Source organism: Kickxella alabastrina (assembly GCF_025024165.1).
Source record: "Kickxella alabastrina strain RSA 675 chromosome Unknown BX661scaffold_1, whole genome shotgun sequence".
Taxonomy (NCBI): Eukaryota; Fungi; Kickxellomycota; class Kickxellomycetes; order Kickxellales; family Kickxellaceae; genus Kickxella; species Kickxella alabastrina.
In genome coordinates, this window is record NW_026251472.1 from 1688841 (window position 1) to 1711601 (window position 22761).

A 22761-nucleotide genomic window follows, 5' to 3' on the forward strand; every position below is an offset into this window, starting at 1 on the left:
TCATATTTATATCTCGCTTTCAATATCAGAGTCAGCTTTATTTCCATTACATTATAAATATCAAAAATTATATCGGTCAATTCATCAAGTCATGCATAGCACACATTTAGTTTTGCTGGTTCATCTGTTTTGAAACTGCATATTCAAAAGAGTTATATAAAACATGCTTGCAATTTTTGGAATCAACAAAGCACCCAAAGACAAAATTTGATTAAATTTGAAAAAGAGAAGCTTAGTTCTTGTAGCCGCAGCTGGCACGACGACCACGAGCACGCTCGAACTTGCGGCCCTTGGAACGGACGTAGGGCTTGGTGTGGGAGCCGGGGGTACCGGGGCCGGAACCAAAGTGCTTGACAGCCTCACGGGCGTTGCGCTCACCACGGAGAAGGACGCAGTTGGAGCCGGTGGGGGCACGCTGGGCAAGCTGGTCAAGGGTAAGGACCTCACCGCCGGCGTTCAGAATGCGGGCGCGGGCAGCGCTGGTGACGCGGAGGGCGGCAACCGAGAGCTTGGGGAGAACGTCCAGACGCTCGTCGTCGGTGATGGTACCGATGACAACGGCGGTCTTGGCAGTGGCGTTCTTGGTCAGGGAGACCAGACGCGACAGGGAGACCGGGGGACGGTTAACGCGCGACATAAACAGACGCTTCAGGACAACCTTGTTGAAGTTGGAGTTGGTGCGGCGGGCAAGGAAGCGGTAAAGCTATTGTAAAGACAACAAAAAGGCAAAAACCAAGACATTGAAATATTAGTCAAGCACGTTCATTTTGGTTACCTATGGATTAATGTTCTAAACCGCATAGTATCGGGGATTATCTTACCTTGACCAGGAGCAGCAGGTAGACGTTCTCGCTGACGGGAGCGGAGCGGTTCTTGCTCTTAACGTGCTTGTTGGCAATGTCGATACCCTAAATAATAAAAAATAGATACATTGAATTAGCAATATATGGGTGCGTGTTTTCTGGTAGCGCTGAGCTGCATTTGGCTTGTACTCTACAAATAGCCGTCAAGCAACATAAAAATCGCAAACACAGCCCTGTTGCTGTTGCAAATTCAAAGATTTGTCGTTTAACGCAAAACATATGCACGGCGAGAAAAAGAGAGGAAGTTGAAAGATTTCGAGATATCCGCCATTGTTGTTGCTGCTGGTGTTGTCGCTGAATACGATCATTTTGCGGTGCTGATTCACAACTATTTGGTATAGCCAGAATATAAACCCCAGTTCCAAAGCAGCCAGTCTTCATCAGCCTTTCAAGCCTCCCTGTCCACTCAAAAAGCCAAGCAGCAGTGGTTTGCTGCTTGAACTGCTTCTATCACGTAGCTAAAGGGCCGTAATTTGGCCCGTCGTCATTTTTATCTGCTAGCCAGGCCAAACCTCCCAGCACAATTTCAAATGTCACTAAATAACACCAGCCCTCGCATAAATGTCTGGAAAAATGTCAAATAATGGCCTGAATTCGAATTTCAGAAAAATTCGAATTTCAAGAAATGCGTTGGGCAGAGCTCTCGCCGCAAAACGTAAAAGTGCATCCATTGTCCGCGCGTATCCAATATCCTAGTCTTCCATGGCGAATCCGTCGTGTGTCACAGCTATATTATCTCCATCTCATATCTCTCTCTCTGTCTCTCCACGTGGTATGTCCTGCTAGCGCATCCATTGTGTGTAAAATGGCGATGGATTCGTACCATTTTTCCCAAGTGTGTAAATTTAATTAGAGCTACAGCGGGTGACTAAAAAAGAGACTGATCGCAGCTGCCATTGTAGGCGTAGCGTGCACTTTGTCCAACAAGTGACCAATTTTCCGCGCAAGAGTATGAAAAATCGAAATTGATGAAATCCAAGGTGGCACAAAAGCAAATATGAGCTGCGACTCGCTGATTTTTTTGGTAATCGAGCCGGGAGTCACATGCTATGTCTGCTCCGTTTGATTGGTCCACGTTATTGATCGATGAGGGCGTGTATGGAGAAAATGCAAAGTCGAAGTTTAAATAGTGTTTACACTTGTCGAGCTTGGCAATGCAAACTGGACTAGTCATTGCGCGCTCTCTTCGCTTTATTTTTACGTTCTAATTATATTTAATCTTGGCATTGCTGTTCGAGCAATTTGTATTTCATAACAAAGACATTACTGACTGTTACGTACCGGCGGGAACACTTGAGCGACCACACCAACAAGTCACAACATAACAAGCGTAATGGCGGCAGATGACAGCAACACAGCATTTGCATCTCAGTGGCCGGACGGGTGGCGGCTTCTAGTGGAGTCTGAGATAGACATTATTGTGCGCGAGCTGCGCAAGAATGCACTCTGGGGCGATTCGGCAGAGCGCAATGGCCTGGGAGCGCTCTGGGTCGGAGGCGGGCGCTGGCCCGGGGCACACAATGCTGGAAAAAGCCAGGCCGAGATTCGGCGAGAGTTTGGCGAGCGGCGGGTTCTAGGCAAGGCTGGAGAATGTATTGGTTTGGCTTTGTTCTCTGACAGCAACGATGAGGCACTCGAGGACGACTATGCCGTGGGGCGCCTGGGCATGTTGGAGTCGTTTCTTGCATTGCGCGAGGTTATAACGGGAGCAACCGGTGTACGCGAGCTGGACATCCAGGCGGTGCTGTATCCATACTTGCTGGTTATAAGAGACGCCGAGACGACAGGTCCAATTACGCGGTGTGCTCTGGTGAGTATCCAGCGCTTCATAAACCACGGTATTGTGGATCTGGGCAGGCCGGAGGCAGTGCCGGCTCTGCTCGAGGTGACACGGGCTGTGACGCATTGTCGATTCGAGGCTACAGACGCAGCGTCGGACGAGGCCGTGCTGATGCAGATCCTCAGCGTGCTTGGTGCGCTGGTGCTGAGCCCTGGTGGCGGGCGGCTGAATGACGTGACAGTTTGCGGAATCATGGAGACAGTACTTAGCATGAGCTGCCAGATGCGACTCAGTGAGATGCTGCGCAAGTCGGCGGAAGCAACACTGTTCACACTGGTGACGTTTGTATTTGGCAAGCTGGCTGAGATTGAGGCCGAGGCTGAGTCCGAAGTTGAAGAAGAGTCAGATTATGACAAAGAGCAAGAGCAGGAGACCATGGCTGCAATGGTGATGCCCTCACCGTCAACCATGCTGGTCAACACGGAGCGCAGTGTTCGTGCGTCCAGCGAGCGCATGGGATTCGGCCTGCCAGCGATCCGCGAGCTATATCGGGTCCTCGTGGCGATGACCAACCCACAGGACCTGCAGTACACTGACTCGATGCGGATGCTCGCGCTCAACACGCTTCAGGCGGCCTTCCAGCGCGCCGGCGACGCAATGGCCGGCAGTGCTGCGCTGCGCGAGCTAACGCTAGGTGGCCTCAACCACAGCCTTCTGCTGATCCTGCAGCGCGACCAGCCAGGCCTCATTGCCGCGGCCATGCGCGTGCTCTTTCTTATATTCTCATCGCACCGGCGCTTCACCAAGGGTCAGCTCGAACTTTTCTTCTGCCAGACTCTCGGGCGTCTCATGGCGCCGCCCGCGTCGGAGCGGCAGGCAAGTCGCGCAGCACAGCGCTTCGGGCCGGGATCGGGTCCTTCGACTCCTGGCTCAGCCAATGATAGCGGCGCATTTGACGCGGTCGTCGATGGTACGCGTGTGCTTGAGATTGAGCGAGCGCTGACGCATGCAGAGGAGGCCGCGCTGTATCACGGAGCAAATCTCAGGCGCGGCGTTCGTGGGCGCGTGGCTGTCGGCGAGACACGGCGGCTGCTACTTGAGGGCCTCCACCATTTGCTGACGGGCGACGAGGCGCTGCTGACCGATCTGTGGGTCAACTTTGACTGCGATCTGCAACGCGGCAACATGTTTGACTATGTAATGTCGCTGGTGACGCAGCGCGCAGTGGCCTGGGGCGACGGTGTGTCGGGTGAGGACGAAGCCTTTTTGGATGTTCTGCTGTTCCACATCGTGCGCGTTGGTGTGCGTGCAGGGGTCGCACCGCCGGGTGGCCGATGGGGGCGGCTGCTCGGGAACGACAAGCTGGAAACTAAAGGCTCAGGGCCGAACAGCTTGGGCTTTGGAAGCTCAGATGCCACACACAACAGCCCAATGACACTTTCGCAGCTGCTTGACCGAAAGAGGCACAAGGACGCCATGATGCGAGCGGCGGCGATTTTCAACGAGCGGCCCAAGGACGGTGTGGCACACTTGCAGACCACAGGCGCACTTGAGCAGGGCGCGAACCATGCCGATCAGCTGGCACAGTTTTTGCGCACGACGCCAACGCTCAACAAGCGGCTGGTGGGTGAGTTTCTGGCCAAGCCGTCCAACTTTGAAGTGCTGCAGGCGTACGTTGCGCAGTTTGACTTTGCTGGGCGCCGGCTGGATGAGGCGCTGCGTGCGCTGCTGGGCGCATTCCGGCTTCCAGGCGAGTCGCAGCAGATCGAGCGCATCATGGAGGCCTTTGCTACGGCGTACGTGGCCAGCGGGTCGCCGGACATTGCCACCAAGGATGCGGCCTTTATACTATCGTACGCTGTGGTGATGCTTAACACCGACCAGCACTCGCCGCAGGTGCGCGGCCGCATGCGCCTGCCAGACTTTGCGCGCAACCTTCGCGGGGTCAATGACGGCTCCGACTTTGGCGAAGTGTTCTTGTCTGACCTGTTCGCTGCTGTGCGCGACTCTGAGATTGTCTTCCCAGAGGAGCACGAGGGCGCTGCCGGCTTTGAGTATGCGTGGCGCATTGTAACCGACAGTGATGCTGGTGGTTGGGCGTCGACGCGCGGAAGCACTGCTGCGTACGACCACGCGCTGCTGGAGGCCACCTGGCCGCGAATTTTGCGCGCCCTGGTGCGGGTGCTGGCGAACTTCTCTAGCGATTACGCACTGCGTCGTGCGCTCCTAGGGCTGCACGCGCTTGTGGGCGCTGCCGCCGCGCACGGGCTGACCGCCTGCATCGACGAGACATTAGTCGCGTTGTCTGGACTCACACGGCTGCCAGGGGCGACTGCCCAGCCGCAGCAGGTGCTTGTGAGCCGCCGGGGCCGCCATGCGTTGCTGCCTCCCGACACTGCCGCACTAATGGTAGCGCAGTCGAGCGCGCAGGAGCTGGAGGCGGAGTCTGTGGTGGTGTCGCAGGTCGCGCTGGACTTTGGCGGCGACTACCACGCGCAGATGGCGCTGGTCGCTTTGGCCGAGTTGTCCACAATGTTCTGTAGTGCTGTCGGCAGCCGCGGCTGGGACGCCTTGATGGCCACCGTGCGCACCGCCTCGTGCGTCGACCTGCTGCCTGCTACCGTGCTGCCCAATGCTTGGGTTCCCCGCACCGCCACGCTGCGCGCCATGGCTGACGCCGCCAAAAAGGACTCTGCCGCGCACAAGCAGGAGGCCGGCGGGGGCGGGAGTGGCGGGCTTTTGTCTGCCTTTTCGTCGCTCTGGGGCAACACATCGGGCCCAGAGTCACCGCGCTCGCCCTCGCGCCGCCCCGAGCAGCTCATGTGGCGTGTCGCGCCCGATGCGCTTGCCGCTGTCGTTGGCCGTGCAAAAAAGGCTGTGCACGCCAGTACTATTGCCGAGTTTGCCGAATTACCACGCGGCATGGCGGACGATGCGCTGGCACGCTTTTTGCCCGCCCTGGCGCAGCATCTGCCGCAGCCGCCTGCAGAGGGCCCGGCGGAGTACTCGCCCGCAGCCCTATTTTTTCTCGAAATAATTTTGGCATTGTTCATAGGAAGCCCAGAGCGCGTTCCCGCACTGTGGCCGCTGCTCGAGGCGCCGGTGCAGCGCATGCTTGAGTGCGCCGACGACATCCATGTTTACGAGTTGCAGCACACTGTGCGCGGTCTGTTTGCTGTCGCCACACGCGTGCTCGAGAATGCAGACAGGACAATGCTAGATGCTGTCGAGAGAATTGTTCGCTGCCTGGGCCTGCTGCGCGATGCTGCGGACACTACCTTTGAGGCCATTGCCGCTGATCTGGCCACGGGCGTGCATCGTTTGTGCGCCGCTGATACCTGTGCGTTGGTAAGTGTTCCGAGCATGTGGGACATTTTGCGCCAGCTGCTCAAGCGGATGGCCCACGCGCCGGTATCTATTGCCAGTGCGTTGGCCGTGCTGCCACCAGTTGTCGAGTTGCTGAAGTCAGGCGCCATTGACCGCGCTGCGTACTTTATGGACACGCTGGATGTACTCTCCGCTTTCATGCCCAGCGACCGCGCGCTGGTCACCCCCGAAGGAAAGATACAGGTTGCCACGTTGATCGCAGCTCTTTCGGACATGCAAGCTGCCGCCAACGCCGAGGCTGCAGAGCCGCCTTCCGCGGACGACGCATATGCCAGTCTGGGGATCCGTAGCCACCGGCGCACGCTGACAGAGCCCTCGATTGCGTCGACATCCTCGCGCGTGGGTATTTCTGTGCGCAGTACCCCCTTGGCCATGTGGACTGCGGCAATGAATGCTTTGGCCGCCTACGCGTGTTGCTCGAGCCGGAATGCGCGCCAACTGGCGTGTGCCCAGATCCAGCGAGCCGTCACGACGAACTTGCGCTCGGTTCCTTGGGTCACAGCCGCCTTCCACCGCGTTCTCTTCCCACTGATGGACGCTCTTTTGCGCGCCGACATGCTTGCTGACAGCTCAATGGAGGACACGCACGCGAGATGCATCTCTATGCTGACCAGCTTTTTCCTGCACAATGCTGCCGCATTGCACTCGGAGAAGGACAGCGAAGATGTCGGCGCGATCTGGTTGAGACTTATTGGTGTTTTGGCCGCCTACGTATACACAAGCAATCTGGCCAGGGTATCGTTACCTGGTGCTGGCTCCGAGGATGTTGCTAGAGGACATTTGGGCGTACTGGGCGAGATGGCCGAGGAAAGCGCGAGGAATTGTGTTCTTGTTCTTGACAGCATGGGCATATTTGGCGATGCAGAGGATAGAGATGAGAATGAGCTTTGGAAGAAGTCGTGGGAGGTCTTGGACAAGGCCAGTCCGCAGCTGCGTCTGCGCATTTTCCCTGCTTCTGTCGAAGAAGCATCAGCACCTGATCATCCGGAAAGTGCCGCTGTCGTTTCAACAGAGACAGAAGCACAGCCGGATAAGAATATTTCTGAGTCCATGCCTGTTGACGCAGTGACAGAGCCCAATGGCACTATTGCTGATTCTGCTGATGTCGTCATCGATGCTGTTGATGTTGCCGACGCTGCTGCGGGTACTGTGGGCGACGTTGATCCCAAATCTGATGTTGTAGTCGAAGGACAATCTGAATTGCCCGTTTTGACTGCTGACAAGCTGGACAATGCCTGTCTGCTGAGCTCGCCATCCGAGACAACTGGCACTTGTGACGTGGACCACCACTCAGAATCTAAGAAGAAGAGGAAGAACAGGGTCAATATCATCACTGTCGCCTGACAATATTTGCGGTTTATTAATTAGAAAAAGCTCAATATTGCAAAGCACATGATCCAAAAAACACGAATATATATACGTGTAAAATGTGTCGGATATTAGCCAAAATGCAACTTATGTAATTGCCAGCCAAGTGGACAGCGCATTTTCTGGGATGCGCATTTTTTGTTGACATTCTGGTGGCTTGTGTATAATATACACATTTGGGCCTAGCACAAAACATTGGTGGGAAATATTTTTTTTGCTCGGTGAAAATGGAAACAGGCTGAGACCAACGAAAAAAGCGCCACACACTGTGTTATGCACTACAGATGACGATATTGCCCGATTTTATCTTGCAATGATGGAGTTGGGGAGTGTTCACTCATATCTCATTTCGGTCAACAATTCAGATTACAGGCGCCAGATATGGAGCACAATGCATGTGCCTGATGCAATTTATTTGTCTCCTCTCTGCTTGCAGAAAAAACAAAAAAAACAAAACAAAAAGTTTGCATATACATCCTGCAGGCCAAACGAATGGAAAGGGCAAACCAGTCAACCCTTTTTTCCATTGTTTTATTTTTGTTTGTGCTTCTCTGTGTGCCAGCGCTATTTTAAAATTTTCCAGCTGCCATATCTGCTTGTGCAAATATTGAGTAGTCTTGACTTGCTTGTGAGCATTACTTTGAGCTTTAGGGAATTTGAAACGGGATTCTCTTTTTATTTTTATAAATATTTTTGATACATTGTGTTGCCAATTCGTGATCTTTCTCCCTCTTAGAAAAGAAGTTTCACCCCCAGGCAGAAGCAGCGATGGGGAAATAGTGGGAGTAAGCGGATAAGCGGTGTGGCGGTTCCCCCTTTCAGCTATTGTAATACTGCAGCGGCCAAAATAGACAACAACTCAGTAAACAACAGAAACTAACGGCTTTAGAATTGGTATATAAAAGACACGTATGCTGGCGGGTTGAGAGTGTGTTTAAGGCAGTACAGTAATTTAAAATATACTCGTCGCGTTAATTTTTCCTATATTTTCCAACCTTGTTATTTTAATATACACACTCAATAGTAATTTAATTTAAGCAAAATGGTTGAGCTCATGCTAAGATACATGGGCGACATGGACCAAGAGCTGGTCATGACCAGAGGCATATCGGCACAGACAAACCGCACCAGGCGGCGACGCGGCCTGACCATGCCCCGGCCACAGACCCCACTGCCTCGCCCTTCTACCATGTCTGCACTCCCCAGTCCGCCGCCAATTGAATCATTTTGGTCGAATTCCATGCGGTCTTCAAAACCGCTCTCCTCGCCATCCATCCCGCTGCGCATGCTGCTGCCCTCAAATGCGCCCACGTTCAAATTCAGAACAGAGAGTTACTTAATGGCAAGCTCGGTCCCAACATCGCCCACATTCGGATCAAAGGAGTTGGTATTCTCGGATGCACATGTCGAGTATGTAGGTGGGGACTGCGTTATTCATAATGGTATGCAGATGGTCGATATTACTTTGGAGTTTGCTGCGCAAAGGGCTGCTCCAAAATTGGTCAGCTACCCTTTTAAGGCTTAGGATATTTTTTATTCTCTTGGATGATTTATTTTTACTTTTCATTTAACAATTCCATTTCCTATTTTCAATCGATTGTTGTAAACAGATGAACACGATCTTGTAAAATATATGGCCGTCGACAAAACATTTATAATAATATTTTTGTTCCATATGAACTGGTTTGGGCTTGGCCATAATTTGAGCAGAGATACTCATCATATCTGGATATTTAAAAATACAGTATATATTACAGAAAAACAAGAGAAAAAGGATAAAAATAATTAATTTATACTAAAAGTAAATGAGCCGTGGCATGTCACGGTGCAGCTTCTGCGGCCAGCCGCGCTGCGGAGCAGTAACAAACCCCAAAATAGCCTTGATTTCTGACGACGTCTCTTCACAGTTATTGTCCATGTCTGCGGAATCACTGTTTAAGGATGACTGTGACGATTGGCTGGAGGAGCGGGAACAAGGACTGCGTCCGCGCGATTTCTGAGCCATAATGCCCGAAAAGAGAATATGCTCTGGAACCTCTGTAGTCAGCATAGTTGTATTATGTGAAATGGTGGTTTATTTTTGATGCAGAGATTATATGTTGTATTTGTTGTTAAAAAAGACGAATATTTTAGTTAAATATTTTAGTAGAAAGAAAAAATAGAACGAAAAGAGTAGAAATGGGTTGACGAAGTTTATGAGGGAAAACTGAATGAATAAATTAGTCGCTGGCCGCAGCACTCTTTATATAAAATTCGCAGTAGCCCCGATATACAAGATTGTCCTAAAATTAATAAAACCGTAGCAATGGAGGGGTGGTGACTGAGCGGGGGATGTTTACTTTTTATTTTATTTTGCAAGCGCTGGCTTTGCCGAAAAAGGGAAACAAAAATAGACTGGTCAAGGAAAAAAGGGGGAGAGGGCACCCCCGGGCAATTGCGCCAATGTCGGTCAATGCAAAATGTAATAATCCATTTTTTTTTGTTTATTTACAATTTTTTGTTTGGCGAGCAGTAGACCGTTTCCGAAATAGCCCCCGATATTGTGCCCTTTGCTTTTCAGTGCGTGTTCCTTAATAGGGTATTGCCTCATTTGATAACTACTGATTGGTCGATACCGATGTCAGTGTGCATTCGGTGTCATCATTTTAGCACGAAAATGAAGTTTTATGAACTCTGGTTTTTCTGGAGCTGACAAGCAAGTAAAAAAGAGGCACCTAGCCAATAAAAGTATCTAAATATTCACTCACTACTTCGACCAGGGTTTGCCATCGTGTCACTTGACTCAACATTTTTAAGTAATGCGAATTTATTCTTGCAACATCGATAGTAGAAATAGGGAGAAAATGAAAAGCGCAGTAGATGGCTCGAGTGGTTAAGTGGAAAAGACCAGTTTCCGTTATCAAAAGGTGAACAAAAAATTATTTGACAACCTATTATTCACACGGTAAAGTGGCAGGGGTGCAATAAGAACCAACAAATAACCAAAATAGTAACATTCAAACGAATGTAAGGATAATAAGCAGCAAAGCCTCTTTTTCATACTTGGCCTTTGCTATTAAGAATATTAATAGATTTTTATTCCTAAAGGCAATCGAAACTGTGCTTTAACCAGTCCTCTTTCGAATGTAAATCAACGCGTCTTTATTTGCTTATTTGTTTTTGCATAATAGTCAATGTGCTCTGGACACGTGGTTGCGAAAAGAAAACCTTTGAGATAATAATACAGACGACGACTGTTTGATTATTTTTAGAATGTTTGCGCGTTTGCACTTCTTTGATGTTGGCGCGCACGCAAGATTGTCTGCATGAAAATGCGCTTTATGTTTTCGACCTGCATTTAGTTAATTTGGAAAGCTGCAACTGCTCACTAACATATGTTATCTTGTTCACAAAGTAGCGCGCTGAATGCACATAAACCCGTGTTGGAATTTCACGTTTCCCCCCGCTAATATACACATGGGTACAGATAACAATAAGCCTTACATTTGATCCATCAAGAAAAGAATTTTCTTTAGAAAAAAAGCAATCATCCGTGTTTTTTAGTGGGCACAATAAGCAGCATCAACGCTAACAAGGGAAAATGAGACTCCTTGTTCTGACGACCATGTGCGCCTTTCAAATATTGATTCACTCCAGCTTCTAGCCGCCTAAATCTCCTATATGCCGACCAGAATATTATTGCACAATTGTTTATTATTTATTTTGGGGGCGCATGGGGTCTTTATTCCAAATGGTCTGGCTGACTCAAATTGCACAATCAACCCACGCTCTTAAACTTCCGCACTGGCCTCTCCCTATTATTTCCTCATTGAATTATGGCCTCGGCATTGCCAACATTTCGCTCGCAGTAAACCGTTTTAATTGAAAATATAATGTCGGAAAGGCTGACAAAAAATAAACGGCTTAAACACGCCGAGATCACACATGCACAAACACATTATTTTCCAGACTTAAGGCACGTGTATTAAGTGTGTGAGTTGTCGTTGAGCAGACTCAGCAGCTCAGAAATAACACAGTTAAGTGGCAATGTGCTGTTTCTACTGTTGTTGCTGATAATGCTTTCACATCGAATGCCCATGGTAGAAGTTGACTCTATACGGTGATGAGTTTGCAATGACGCGGTGGCGTCGCTTTGTTTATCGTCATCTCCAATTGCTTCTCGTTTGACCGCAGATGATTGACTACTAACGGCTTCGTCCTGTTCTTCCAAAACCAACTGTTTGTTATTGCGCCGTTCTTTATCCTCGTTTCGTTTGCGTCTGCTAGATTGCGCGCTAAGCCCCTGCGATACTATGTAATCCAGAAAACGAGGGTCGGAGCTTATCGATATCATTGCGATTCTGCAAAAGTGTAATGTTCTGGAGATCAAAGAGAGTTGGTATGAGAATAATTGCAAGAATGCGTAGAGTGAAGAAGCAAACACTACAGTTATTAATCGTTTATTTTTGAAAAAGTAACCTTGTAACCAGTCTGAGCGGATCAGGTCTTGTTAAAGTCTGAGAATTGTCTTGGGTTCTGTCCTTTTATACTTTGAAAGATATCTGTTTATAAATATATATACATACACGATTATAACCGGCTATCCCGCCATTGTCAGCACTCGAACCATTGCGCTGTGAGGTATAGTACACGCAGCAAAAAACAAAACTATTTGATCAAATAAAACATACGCATTTATTTCATTGATTCTCAATGTCAATTTTTAAAATTTTGCTATTTTTTGTTAAAAAAAAAGAAACGAACAAATACATATTGTTTGTATTGTTCACTATACAATATGCCTTACAATATGAAATTTCCGTCTCCCCAAACCATGCATTTTTATATATCTGAAAGCAATGCGAGTTTGCTATAATTGAGAATTACTGCGTGGGTACAGCTCAACAGGTCTTATTTGCCTCCGCCTTGTTCACGAGCTGATTAACCTCGGGAAGGAAATTCACGCTTCTTTTCCTGTCTATTGTTACCGTCTCTGTTATGTATTTTCCGATTGGGGATTATAGACATGTGTAATATTTTTCTCTTCGACACCTCCCAACTGCTTCGTATCCCTGTCGGAGTAACAATAACATCTCGATAGTTCACACCCACGCGATAAAAGTAAAGCCAGCTATTAGGTAAAAAAACACCAAAAAAGCAGCGTATTTTGAACAATGAGTCGATGCAGCCTTTCATTCTTCTGTTGTTAAACACGAGGCAAAGCCCAAGCGAGCACAATCGATGTTATATTAACCACCAAAAGCGATATCTCCAAACAATGCCAAATTACATCAAACAATACCCTACTTTGACCGAAACAACACGTCTTTAAAAGCTATCAATGTCATTATTTGCCTTTCTAAAGTTGTTTAAATACAAAATATAATGAATTAGTGAATTAGTGAACATAATTCAGCCAATATGTTCTTTGTTGAGGCATTGTTCCCAATGCTGTTTTGTAAATACACAAGCAAGCAAGCAATGTGAGATCCGGAATCGACGGCCAACCCAATAAATAAACTGATTAATTGGGTTGACTGGATGCGATAATTGTTGTTTTAGCAGTGTTAAAAAATACGGGGGTAATTTTCTAATACTTGTATATACATAAAATTGATATTAATTGATAATATTTTGAAAATAAACAGGCAGGCGTCCTTTAATCCACCATGCAATTTAGAAATGTATCAGTTTGGGTCTAGCTACACCAAAGCGACTTTGCCGGCGCTGTTGAGGTTGGTTTTTCTGTGGAGAATCAGTCGTATTGAGCACTGTTAAGTGAGGTGAATCGGGTTTATCGTCGTCTGGCTGTGTTGAATTGATAATAGGCAAACCGCGAAAATGCTGGTCTGAGGGTGGCTGCATGTAAGTGCTATTGCATGCGCGCAAGTCAGCAATTGTACCGCGGTACTCATCTCTACTGCGTCTTTCAGTTACAGGACTCAACTGGTAGTTCTCAAGATTTACTTCTGGGAGGTCTACAATCTCTGAGTGTGGTAACTCTTCTTCCAAAAAGTGCTCATCTTTTTGCAAAGAGGTATAATTAATAGACGAATTGCTCGTACGCGACACGCAGCTCGATCTGCGACGGTAGTCCCTAGCGGATGCGCCACGATCAAGGATATACTGTGGGATATTATTCTGCATTGTTACAACCAAAGTGAATGAGTGTTATAAGGAAAATGAAGGGTATTTTCATACAGGAGGAGAAAGTGTATTTAAATTTAGAAATTTTGGCGTGCAAAAACAACGCAAAAAAAGAAAAGTCTAGGCCCCCACACCCGCAAAATATGCTGAAATTTATAGAAATTGTTTTGCGATGACGAGGGTGTTATCTACCAATATCTAACTGCCCGATGTTACACAGACACCAGTCTGAACCTTGCATTGTTTTCGATAGGCCGCATAAATTCCCTGTACTTGAATGTTTAGATCGTTGAGTGTACACGAACCCAGCAGATGGGGGATGGAATGGACAATCCTGAGATGCAACTGATCGCCGTATTTTAATTTACTGACTAGTCTTTTGTATGTCATAAAAATATGCAATCCTCAAACAACTGCACTACTTATTAGCCAGGGGTTGATGAGTTTACTTTGGCTTTGCCAAACCAATAGGAAGTTTTTGAGTGTTGACAGATAAAATATCGGTGCTTGTTTAATTTATCTTGTTTGCTAGATTATGTTTTGTTTTATTTTTGCACGCAAAATAAGCTCATGAAAAGGAATCGGCAATTTCTTCCTAATTTTTTCTTCGTTTTGGAAAATAATATATATATTTTACAATATTCTGCGTTTGCAATAAATATGCTGTTAACAAACAAGTTTATCCTGCCGTAATAATTGGAAAAAAGCTCCAATGTTTGCAATTATTTTAATCTTGACGATAAACCTGGCATCAACTTCCAATTTGAGATTAAAGTAGTTAAATTGTGGACAAGCAAGAAATGAACGCAGTGTTTTTGGTTCGAATTCACTATAAGCACATAATCAAAGCTGTTACAGCAGTTTGGAGAGATATAATTAAAATACGTCCCCATATGACCACAAACAGCCCGCACGTGGTTGCACAGCTTGGTGCGAGCCATACAGTTAATGTTGGGCGAATAGCATGCCAGCACACTGCTCGGTGTTTTGAGGTACGGCACTCACTGAATAATGGTCAAAATATCGGCCAAAGTGTCAATGTGTGTGAGCCCAATAGTCTGCAGCTCCATAAACGACCGCTGATGAATTACCATACAAAGAAGTTCGTTGGGGGATACTACGCCTTCCAATTTCAGCATACGAACAAAATTAGATGAACCAGTTGTCCAAAAACATTTCCCTTAAAGTGACATAAAAGCCATTTAATAAATCTTCCAATCAATTGAAGGTGTATTCATGGTTTTCAGAACGATGGTTTGTGGACTTGGGTACTCCCTGTTTAAAAGCAACACTAATACATACCATCGATAATCTAGATAATGACCAAGAGCAATGCTCATGAATTCCACACTGACAGCACAGGTTGTTTAACAACAGTGGTTTGCCAAGTCCACAAACTAGTCGCACTGTCATAAATTTAAAAAACACTTGCTTCCAGGCATAGTTAATGATCAGCACGCTTTGATTGTCATACAAAAGTGCGCCAGCATTGCTTATCTGCATGTATGTAAGTACAAAGCGCTTAATAAATACTGCGCTGTAAAATTATAAGCAACATTCAGGCGGTTATGCACTCATACAAACCAACCTGCTCATCGGATAGAATGGAGAAATATGGAATTGGGCCATTAGGGCGCGTGAATCTATTTGATTTTACCCATAGAAACGAACAATCATTATATTTGTCAAACCTTTTAATTTATTTCAAATAATTTTTTTATGCGCGCCGGTATTAACGCACCAAGTATTCGTTAAATCTTATTTACACACTCACCTTTTGTTTATATAAAATATTGTTTGCCTAGTTGAAATGTCCACTGCTAGCGAACACCAGTCCCGCTCCTCAAGCAGGGCGTCAAGCAGAGCCTCTAACAGGGCTTCACCCGCACGAAGCAAGGGCAAATCGCACGACTCTGATTCGGATAGTGGATCTGTAAGATCAGTGGGTGGGTTCAGCAGCAGCAACAGCGATAGTGATAGTGACTCGGACGACCAAGGCCCCTCAGCACCCCGTGCTATTTCTCCACCCCAGAGTGGGTTGCCGGCCAGACGGCAGCCGGCTCCTGTGCAATTGGCACCTGGGCCCACTGCGATGGGAGGTGGAGCTAGCGGGCGCTATATGCCGCCCGCACTTAAGAGGCAAATGCTGGCGGCAGCGGCGGCAGCGAGCAGTTCGGCTGAGCAGGAGCAGCGTGAAAGCTGGGAGATTCTCAAAAAGCGCATCAATGGGCCAGTGAACAAAGTCAACACGGCAAACATCAAGGATATCGTCGTCGAGCTGTTTTCAGCCAATTTGATTCGCGGGCGTGGTCTGTTTTGTCGGTCGATTATGCGGGCCCAGTCGCTTTCATCCTCGTACACACCGGTGTATGCGGCGCTGGTGGCAGTTATCAACACGAAACTGCCCATTGTCGGCGAGCTTTTGATTGCCAGACTGATATTGCAGTTCCGCCGCGCCTTTAACCGCGATGACAAGGACAGGTGTATATCGACTGCCATGTTTTTGGCCCACCTGACCAACCAGCGTATCGCCCATGAGGTCCTTGCTTTTCAGGTGGTCTCTCTTTTGCTCGAGACGCCCACCGACGACAGCGTCGAGGTGGGCGTGGCATTCATGCGCGAGGTAGGTGCCTTCCTGACTGACGTCGCACCCCGCGTGCTCAATGCGGTATTCGACACCTTACGTTCGATTCTGCATGAGTCTGATATTGACAAGCGTGTTCAGTACATGATTGAGGTTCTCTTCCAGGTTAGGCGCGACGGATTCAAAGACAGTCCTGTTATTCCAGAGGGGTTGGATTTAGTTGACGAAGACGAACAGATTGTGCACGAAGTTGCATTGGACGATGACGACCTGGACGCCCAGGACGAGCTAAATGTGTTTCAACTTGACAACAATTTTTCTGAGAGCGAGAGCAAGTACAACAGCATCAAACGTGAGATTCTCGGTGAAGTCGATTCTGATACGGATGGGAGCGACAACAGCGGTGGGGAATCGGGTACTGAATCTGACAACGAGTCTTGCTCAGACAGCAGCTCGGATAGCGAAGCTGAGAGCGAGGGCGAGGTGAAGGCGGCTGGCGATAAATCAGCAGGTGCGCCGGGAGTTCAGAAGATTCACGACTTGACTGAGACCGAGCTAGTGAACCTCCGGCGGACGATATACTTGACGATCATGTCCAGCCTCAGCTTTGAAGAGGCTGCGCACAAGCTGCTTAAGATAGAGATCCGCCCAGGCGAGGAGCAGGAGCTGTGCAACATGGTCATCGAGTGTTGCTCTCAGGAGCGCACGTACAAGAACTTTTTCGGGCTTATTGGCGAGCGGCTGTGTAAGTTGAACCGTGCATGGTGCAATGGATTTGTGCTGGCCTTTGCCTCGTGCTACGAGAACATACATCGGTATGAAACCAACCATCTGCGCAACATTGCGCACTTCTTTTCGCATCTTTTGGCCACCGACGCGCTGCACTGGTCCGTGCTGCAAGCCGTTGTGCTGACCGAGGAGGCCACCACTTCGTCATCGCGCATTTTCCTCAAGATTCTCCTCCAGGACCTGGCCGAAGAGCTTGGTCTGAAGACGCTCAACGAGAAGCTAAAGTCCACAGACCTGAGGGTATCCGAGGCGGTCAAGGGCATGTTCCCAAGCGACAGCGCAAAGGCCACCCGCTTTGCCATCAATTATTATACCAGCATTGGCCTTGGCGCGATCACCGAGGAGATGCGCGAGTGGCTCAAGTCTGCGCCAACACTGAATGCAGCAAATGGCAGCGATAGCGATAGCGACTCCAGCTCCAGCTCTGGTTCAGAGTCGCATTCTTCTGGGTCTAGTTCGGGCTCGTCGTCTGGGTCTGGGTCTGATTCCGACTCGAGCTCGTCATCGTGCTCCTCGTTTGGGTCATCGGCCTCCAGCCGTACTATATCCAGTCGCAGCTCCAGCATCAGTTCCAGATCTAGCCGCAGCCGCAGCCGCAGCCGCCCGCTCAGAATTAATCATAAGCGCACCCTCAGTCACTCGGGCAGCCCGGACGCGAGGAAGGTAATACCTGCTGCCGTCATCCCAGAAAATCCTGGCAACATAGATACTATGAGCGAGAGGCAGAAGTCGCCTAAATTGCCAGCGCCCACCCACTTGGAGAGACCAGCACGCAGCAGCAACGCCGAATCTGCAATACAGCCAGTCGCAATGAAAGTCTCTAAAATGCGTTCGCCATCTTATTCGCCGTCGCGAGATGCAGCCTACGCGAATCGCTCAGCATCAAACATTAGATCAAGATACCGCTCGAAATCACCGAGTATCAGCGCTTCTGATCGCGAGTCTAAAAGCATGCGCGACCTATCTCTGCATGGAAACAGGGACCGCAGCCACAGGTCGCCCTCCAGATCGATCCGCCCGCGCTCTCCGTTGCAGTCCAGGCGCCAGAGGTCAAGGTCAAGGTCGAGCTACGATCGCGGTAGCGACAGGTACGCAAGAGACAGCAGGAGGTACAGCGAAGGCAAGAGAGGGCACAGCCGGTCGTATTCTCGGTCAAGGTCGCCATCAAGAGACAGATACCGTGGCTCCTACTCGTCGAGATCCAGCCGTCGCAGATAATAATTATATTAGTCGTATTTCGTATTTCATTTAACTCAGGGTTTAGAAAAACACATAAAAGAGAAACACAGCAAAATTATGTTCTCCACTCGACGTGGACCTGGTCGGTGCGGAAGCGCTGTGTGATCCAGCTGTCGGGGATAGCCGTAGTGAAGCCACGGGCGAATGCCAGCGCACCTGCCTGGGCAATCATGATTCCATTGTCGATGCAGTAGCGCATATCGGTGGCAAAAACTTTGCCGCCACGCTCAATGGCCATCTGGCCCATCATCTCTTGCAGGCGCACGTTGCAGCCTACACCACCAACGACTAGGACCTCGCTGGTCCCAATATGCGCCATTGCCCGTTCGGTGATCTCGACCAGCATAGCAAACATATTTTCCTGCAGCGAGTAGCACAAATCTTCGGGCGTGTACTTTCCGGGCTCTGTCTTGACAAGCTTTTCGATGAAAGACAGAATTCCTGAAAACGACACATCCATACCCTTGACAGCGTAGGGCAATTCGATGAATTTGGACCCGCGCTTGGCGTATTGTTCAATGTTATACCCGGGGCTTGGGTCGTTGGGCAGCTTGAGAACGCGGGCAAACCTGTCCAAGCAATTTCCAATAGCAATGTCCAGCGTCTCGCCAAAAATGCGGTAGGTCTGCTGCGAGTATGCAATGACCTGCGTGTTTCCACCGCTGACATACAGAACCACGGGGTTGTCTGCGCCGGTAATTGCACGTCCCATCTCAATGTGACCAACACAATGGTTGACGCCGACCAGCGGCACGTTCCAGAGCTGCGAAAGAGTGCGAGCAACCAATGCCACCGACTGCAGTGGCGCTCCCATGCCAGGGCCCTTGGTGTAGCAGATGCAGTCCAGGTCCTCGTGCGTGATATTGGCCTCCTCAAAGGCCTTGTGCAAAAGAGGAATGATGACCAACCGGTGGTGGGCGGCAACGTCACGCGGTAGGAACCCCTCGCCTGCAGGCGGATTGTAGGTGTCGCGGACATTGGCAAGCTCGATGTATTCGGGTAAAAGCTCGGTGTCGGAGGGAATGCCGTTGGCATACACATGCTTGACAATTCCGACACCCAGCTTGTTGGCAGAGCCCTCGAGGCCCAAGGCGATAATTGTTCTTGGCGCTGAGTTGACTGGTGCCATGTTGAGTTAGCCTAAAACTTTGTTGAAGATAGTAAAAAAATAGTGATGATGAGTTGGCGGCTTGGCCCAAATTTCAGATCGGGCGCTCAGCGCCGTGGCAACACTGTCCAGTAAGCGCCCCTACAGATCCGCCATTATTGAGGGATTTCAGCACATGATGATCCGATCAGCCGATTAAATTTGGATATTAAGTGGATACCAATGTAAATGCATTAACTTGCATTTTTTTACGCTGATACGGCCAAGTTGGCCAATGTATTTCATACGTCTTTCAACTGTGGGTTTACATTTATTTGCTCTTTTGTTTTGGACTCATTTGGCTACTTTTTTATTTATATATCTTTACCCTAATTCGTGCCTGTCGCCTCCTATCGACGCCGTTTCTTTCGAAAATCTAGAATGCTTGCACAGCGCGCCTCGAAGATGTCTACCACAGGCTGGGTGCTGCGCCGCGGCCCGATCCGAGTTACGACCAGCAGTCTGCTCCCGCAAATATGCCATAGCCGCCGGTGGAAGATAGTGAGACCCGATCCTATCCGTCCACTTCCGAAATTTGATCTGGAGGTGCTGCTGACCCAGCAGCCCACCGATGCTGCCGCCGGTGCCGCTGCCGCTCGTGTGCACAATCCGCTGCTGTCCATCGAGCTTGGCGAAAAAGAGAGGGTCAGATTACTTAAAAAGCGGAATGCTGAGGAGCTTGAAAAGTATATACCTGCCGTTCGAGGCAGTCACCCACTTCCATTGTGCGAGGACTACGCGAGGTGCTGGTCGAATTTCTTGAAGGGGAATCATGGCATTTTGGAAACGCCGACACGGCGGTACCTGAACATATACAGGGCCAACGGTCCCATCAACCGCAGGACGTCATTTGGGCTTGTTAAGGTGTTTAAGACGTTTCGCGAAGACGATTACAAGAAGGATCCAAAGGAGATGAAATTCCGCACCGAGTTTAATTTCAGAAAAATGCCGTATTCCACCGAGGAATTTCTGGCTCTGCTGACGCTTTACGTCCGGACACTCTACACGCTTCCCGAAGATAAGAGATCGGATATCGCTAGCGACTTTTACTTTATTGTCAAGGCCATTCGTCAGCGACCAAAGATCCACCAGAAGCTGATCGAAATGAACAAGTTCAGACAGCTAGTCATGTCGTACTTTCTGATTGTCGGCCAGCCCTTTCTGGCGCTGTATGTGGCGGTAGATTTGGTGACAAAGAGCATTCCTGGAACAATTGATCGGTGGGCGATTTTGCGGCTGCTGAACATACAAGGCCTGTACCATGGCGACAAGGAGGCTCTCATCCATCTTAAAAACATGGATCCCGGGTACAAGGGTGACCACGCTACGTATGATCGGGAGTACAGGCTAAATATTCTCAGCCATTCAATCCTCGAGTACTACTACGCAAATCCGGGAATCACCATAACCGATTTAGAGTTGGTGCGGCTGATAAGGTGCTCCGAATCGCGTCAGCTTGTCAGGGAGCTGATGGACATGTTGCCCATGGTACTCGCACGCTTTCTCAGGGGATCTGTGAGAGAGCTGCCCGCTGCCGACCAAACAGATCTGTTTTACGAGAAGCGGGTGCATAACATACACATCAATGATATGCAACTCGTGGCACGATATGCACTGGCGCTTTTGCAAACCAACAACAAGGATATGGCAGTCAAGTTTATGGTGACAATCGCTAGCATGCCGAGCAAGCCACTAGAGAACTCTAGCTGTAACACGGGTCAATTGGCGTGCTCCTTCATCGAATTGGCGCAGGCTGTTCCAGACAATTCGCCGATTCTCGCTGAAGTTCTGGAGCAGCACAGCAGCAGCAACATAGACAGATCGCTGAATTGGCGGTCTCCTCCCGAATACAGGGCGTATATCTCCGAGGAAATTGTCAGACATATGATTGGTGGCGAGCCTGGTGTAGCCAGCGCACTAACGGCGCTACTTGGCTCGAATTCGGATCGATTGAATATGACCGCCGCCATGGGTATCATTCAGCCGCTCATAAGGCACGAAAAATCCTTGGCGCTCGAGTGGATTGGCTACGGTTACTATCATTTGCAGCCCCCGACCCAGTCCAAGGTGGACAATTTACTGATATCCTGGATGCGGGATAGCCGCGAGCAATTTATGGATCAACTCAGCGCGGCTGCTGAACGGGCACCGCGCGTAATGGTGAGAATCGCTTCTATTATGAGCCAGAAGATGTGGGACTTTGAGGCAGATCGGCGATACTTGCTGGCCGGTACGTTTATCGCCATACAAGGAACCAAGAACGCCTATGCAGCCGGAAGCCTATTGGTAGCAGCCGCCATGGGGCCACAGGCGCACATCAAGACCTCAGGGTATTCGGGACAACAACCGCTGACTCAGCGCGCGTATACCACCGCACAGCTGATCAAGCGGCTAGAATGTGAGGGTCTGGACATGGGAATACTGTTGTCATACATGATGGGAGCTGTGGCGGTGTTGAAATCGCCGACTGCTGAGAGGATGATATGGCGAGAGTTGCTGCGGCATGGCGCTGAGCCCAACCTGCCCATGAAGAAGGCGTCGCTGTATTTTTGTCTGTGCGAGCGGGTACACATTGATTCGGCTGCGGAGCTGGTGCTGGACGTGCTGAGCACGATTCGGGTTGTCAAGGATGTCGACTATAGCAGTGATTCTGGTGATAATCTGCCTGCAAACAGAGATGCGGCCATTTCAGAGCTCATTGGAGGGGTCTCTTCAATTAGCGAGATCTTTGACGGGGATTCCTTGCAAGTGGGGACTAGCAAGTCCAGGATGGCACCGGTCTACGTGAGGATTCTCGATGGGCTGAATCGTGCCGGTCTGTATGATGCTGTCGATGCGATGGCAATATATTTGCTGGACAGCCATGAACGCATTTATATGTTCGGGGGCATAGCATCCGTATGGATAGACTCGGTTGGATACAACCCGAATTCGACAAGCGACGATATCCAACGCGCCTGGAGTACGCTGCGCCGTGTTTCGGATGACATGGTGAAAAGGTGGAAGGAAAAGCGCGGTACACGGTTCATGCTCAACATAAACAATTATAACTCTGTTATTGAGGCATGTGTGCGCAAGGGCGACCTTGACACCGCGTGGTATATTATTCACGTCGAGATGCGCGAGAAGAAGCTTGTACCGACCCTGTTCACGCTGTACACACTGATCTCGCCGCTTGCTGCCAACGCCAAGCTGTGGCCCGTCGGCAAGCTAATGGTGGCTAAGTTCAACGCGCACTACCCGGACATAGTGCAGGCGGCCCTTGGCAACCACAGTCTTGCACAGCCGATCAGAGCGCTCTTATATGCAGGGTCCTGTATGTAGGTGTTATTTTTTAGTGGTGTTTGCTTGTTTAAAATAAAAAATAATTTTACGAATGCATGGCATGTTGGCCAAAGCGCGCGTGCACAATGTAATGGTCCAATATCGATATTTGCGCGCATTTTGTTGCCACTAATGGTCTCCCCCCTCATCCACA

At 49.3% G+C, this 22761-nt stretch overlaps 8 protein-coding genes across 8 annotated transcripts; 5 read left to right on the forward strand and 3 right to left on the reverse strand.

Moving 5' to 3' along the window:
- Positions 1-32: 32 nt before the first annotated feature.
- On the reverse strand, positions 33-1811 carry BX661DRAFT_176024 (60S ribosomal protein L18-A). The gene is made up of 3 exons (XM_051534236.1): positions 1687-1811; positions 822-908; positions 33-703 (listed from the first exon to the last, which is right to left on the reverse strand). The coding sequence occupies exons 1-3, from the start codon at positions 1687-1689 to the stop codon at positions 233-235; spliced, it is 561 nt and encodes a 186-aa protein (XP_051395450.1). The 5' UTR covers positions 1690-1811; the 3' UTR covers positions 33-232.
- A 385-nt stretch (positions 1812-2196) lies between these two features.
- Positions 2197-7374, forward strand: BX661DRAFT_168235 (uncharacterized protein; the record flags this gene model as incomplete). Its single annotated transcript, XM_051533413.1, has 1 exon — positions 2197-7374. One exon carries the CDS (start codon positions 2197-2199, stop codon positions 7372-7374), a length of 5178 nt encoding a protein of 1725 aa, XP_051395451.1.
- A 1066-nt stretch (positions 7375-8440) lies between these two features.
- Positions 8441-9398, forward strand: BX661DRAFT_195615 (uncharacterized protein; the record flags this gene model as incomplete). Its single annotated transcript, XM_051537967.1, has 2 exons — positions 8441-8899; positions 9306-9398. The coding sequence occupies 2 exons, from the start codon at positions 8441-8443 to the stop codon at positions 9396-9398; spliced, it is 552 nt and encodes a 183-aa protein (XP_051395452.1).
- Positions 9399-13053: 3655 nt separating this feature from the next.
- On the reverse strand, positions 13054-13524 carry BX661DRAFT_168236 (uncharacterized protein; the record flags this gene model as incomplete). The annotated part of the gene is made up of 1 exon (XM_051533414.1): positions 13054-13524. The coding sequence occupies one exon, from the start codon at positions 13522-13524 to the stop codon at positions 13054-13056; it is 471 nt and encodes a 156-aa protein (XP_051395453.1).
- A 2092-nt stretch (positions 13525-15616) lies between these two features.
- Positions 15617-17260, forward strand: BX661DRAFT_139020 (armadillo-type protein; the record flags this gene model as incomplete). The annotated part of the gene is made up of 2 exons (XM_051532762.1): positions 15617-16477; positions 16544-17260. Coding segments are annotated over 2 exons (1578 nt in total), but the record flags the coding sequence as incomplete, so codon positions are not given.
- A 234-nt stretch (positions 17261-17494) lies between these two features.
- On the forward strand, positions 17495-18180 carry BX661DRAFT_176032 (uncharacterized protein). Its single transcript, XM_051534237.1, has one exon. The coding sequence runs from the start codon at positions 17609-17611 to the stop codon at positions 18113-18115; it is 507 nt and encodes a 168-aa protein (XP_051395455.1). The 5' UTR covers positions 17495-17608; the 3' UTR covers positions 18116-18180.
- Positions 18181-19330, reverse strand: BX661DRAFT_176033 (glycoprotease family-domain-containing protein). Its single transcript, XM_051534238.1, has one exon. It carries the CDS (start codon positions 19263-19265, stop codon positions 18192-18194), a length of 1074 nt encoding a protein of 357 aa, XP_051395456.1. The 5' UTR covers positions 19266-19330; the 3' UTR covers positions 18181-18191.
- Positions 19331-19540: 210 nt separating this feature from the next.
- On the forward strand, positions 19541-22632 carry BX661DRAFT_176034 (uncharacterized protein). The gene has a single exon (XM_051534239.1). It carries the CDS (start codon positions 19665-19667, stop codon positions 22605-22607), a length of 2943 nt encoding a protein of 980 aa, XP_051395457.1. The 5' UTR covers positions 19541-19664; the 3' UTR covers positions 22608-22632.
- The last annotated feature ends 129 nt before the right edge of the window (positions 22633-22761 follow it).

Excerpts from the sequence above, each read along its gene's own strand:
- BX661DRAFT_176024 (XM_051534236.1), bottom strand. Across the intron at positions 704-821 it reads ACCTGCTGCTCCTGGTCAAG|CTTTACCGCTTCCTTGCCCG; the intron begins GTAAGATAATCC and ends TCTTTACAATAG.
- BX661DRAFT_176032 (XM_051534237.1), top strand. The coding sequence starts at position 17,609 with ATGAGCGAGAGGCAGAAGTCGCCTAAATTGCCAGCGCCCACCCACTTG.
- BX661DRAFT_176034 (XM_051534239.1), top strand. The coding sequence starts at position 19,665 with ATGCTTGCACAGCGCGCCTCGAAGATGTCTACCACAGGCTGGGTGCTG.
- BX661DRAFT_176033 (XM_051534238.1), bottom strand. The coding sequence starts at position 19,265 with ATGGCACCAGTCAACTCAGCGCCAAGAACAATTATCGCCTTGGGCCTC.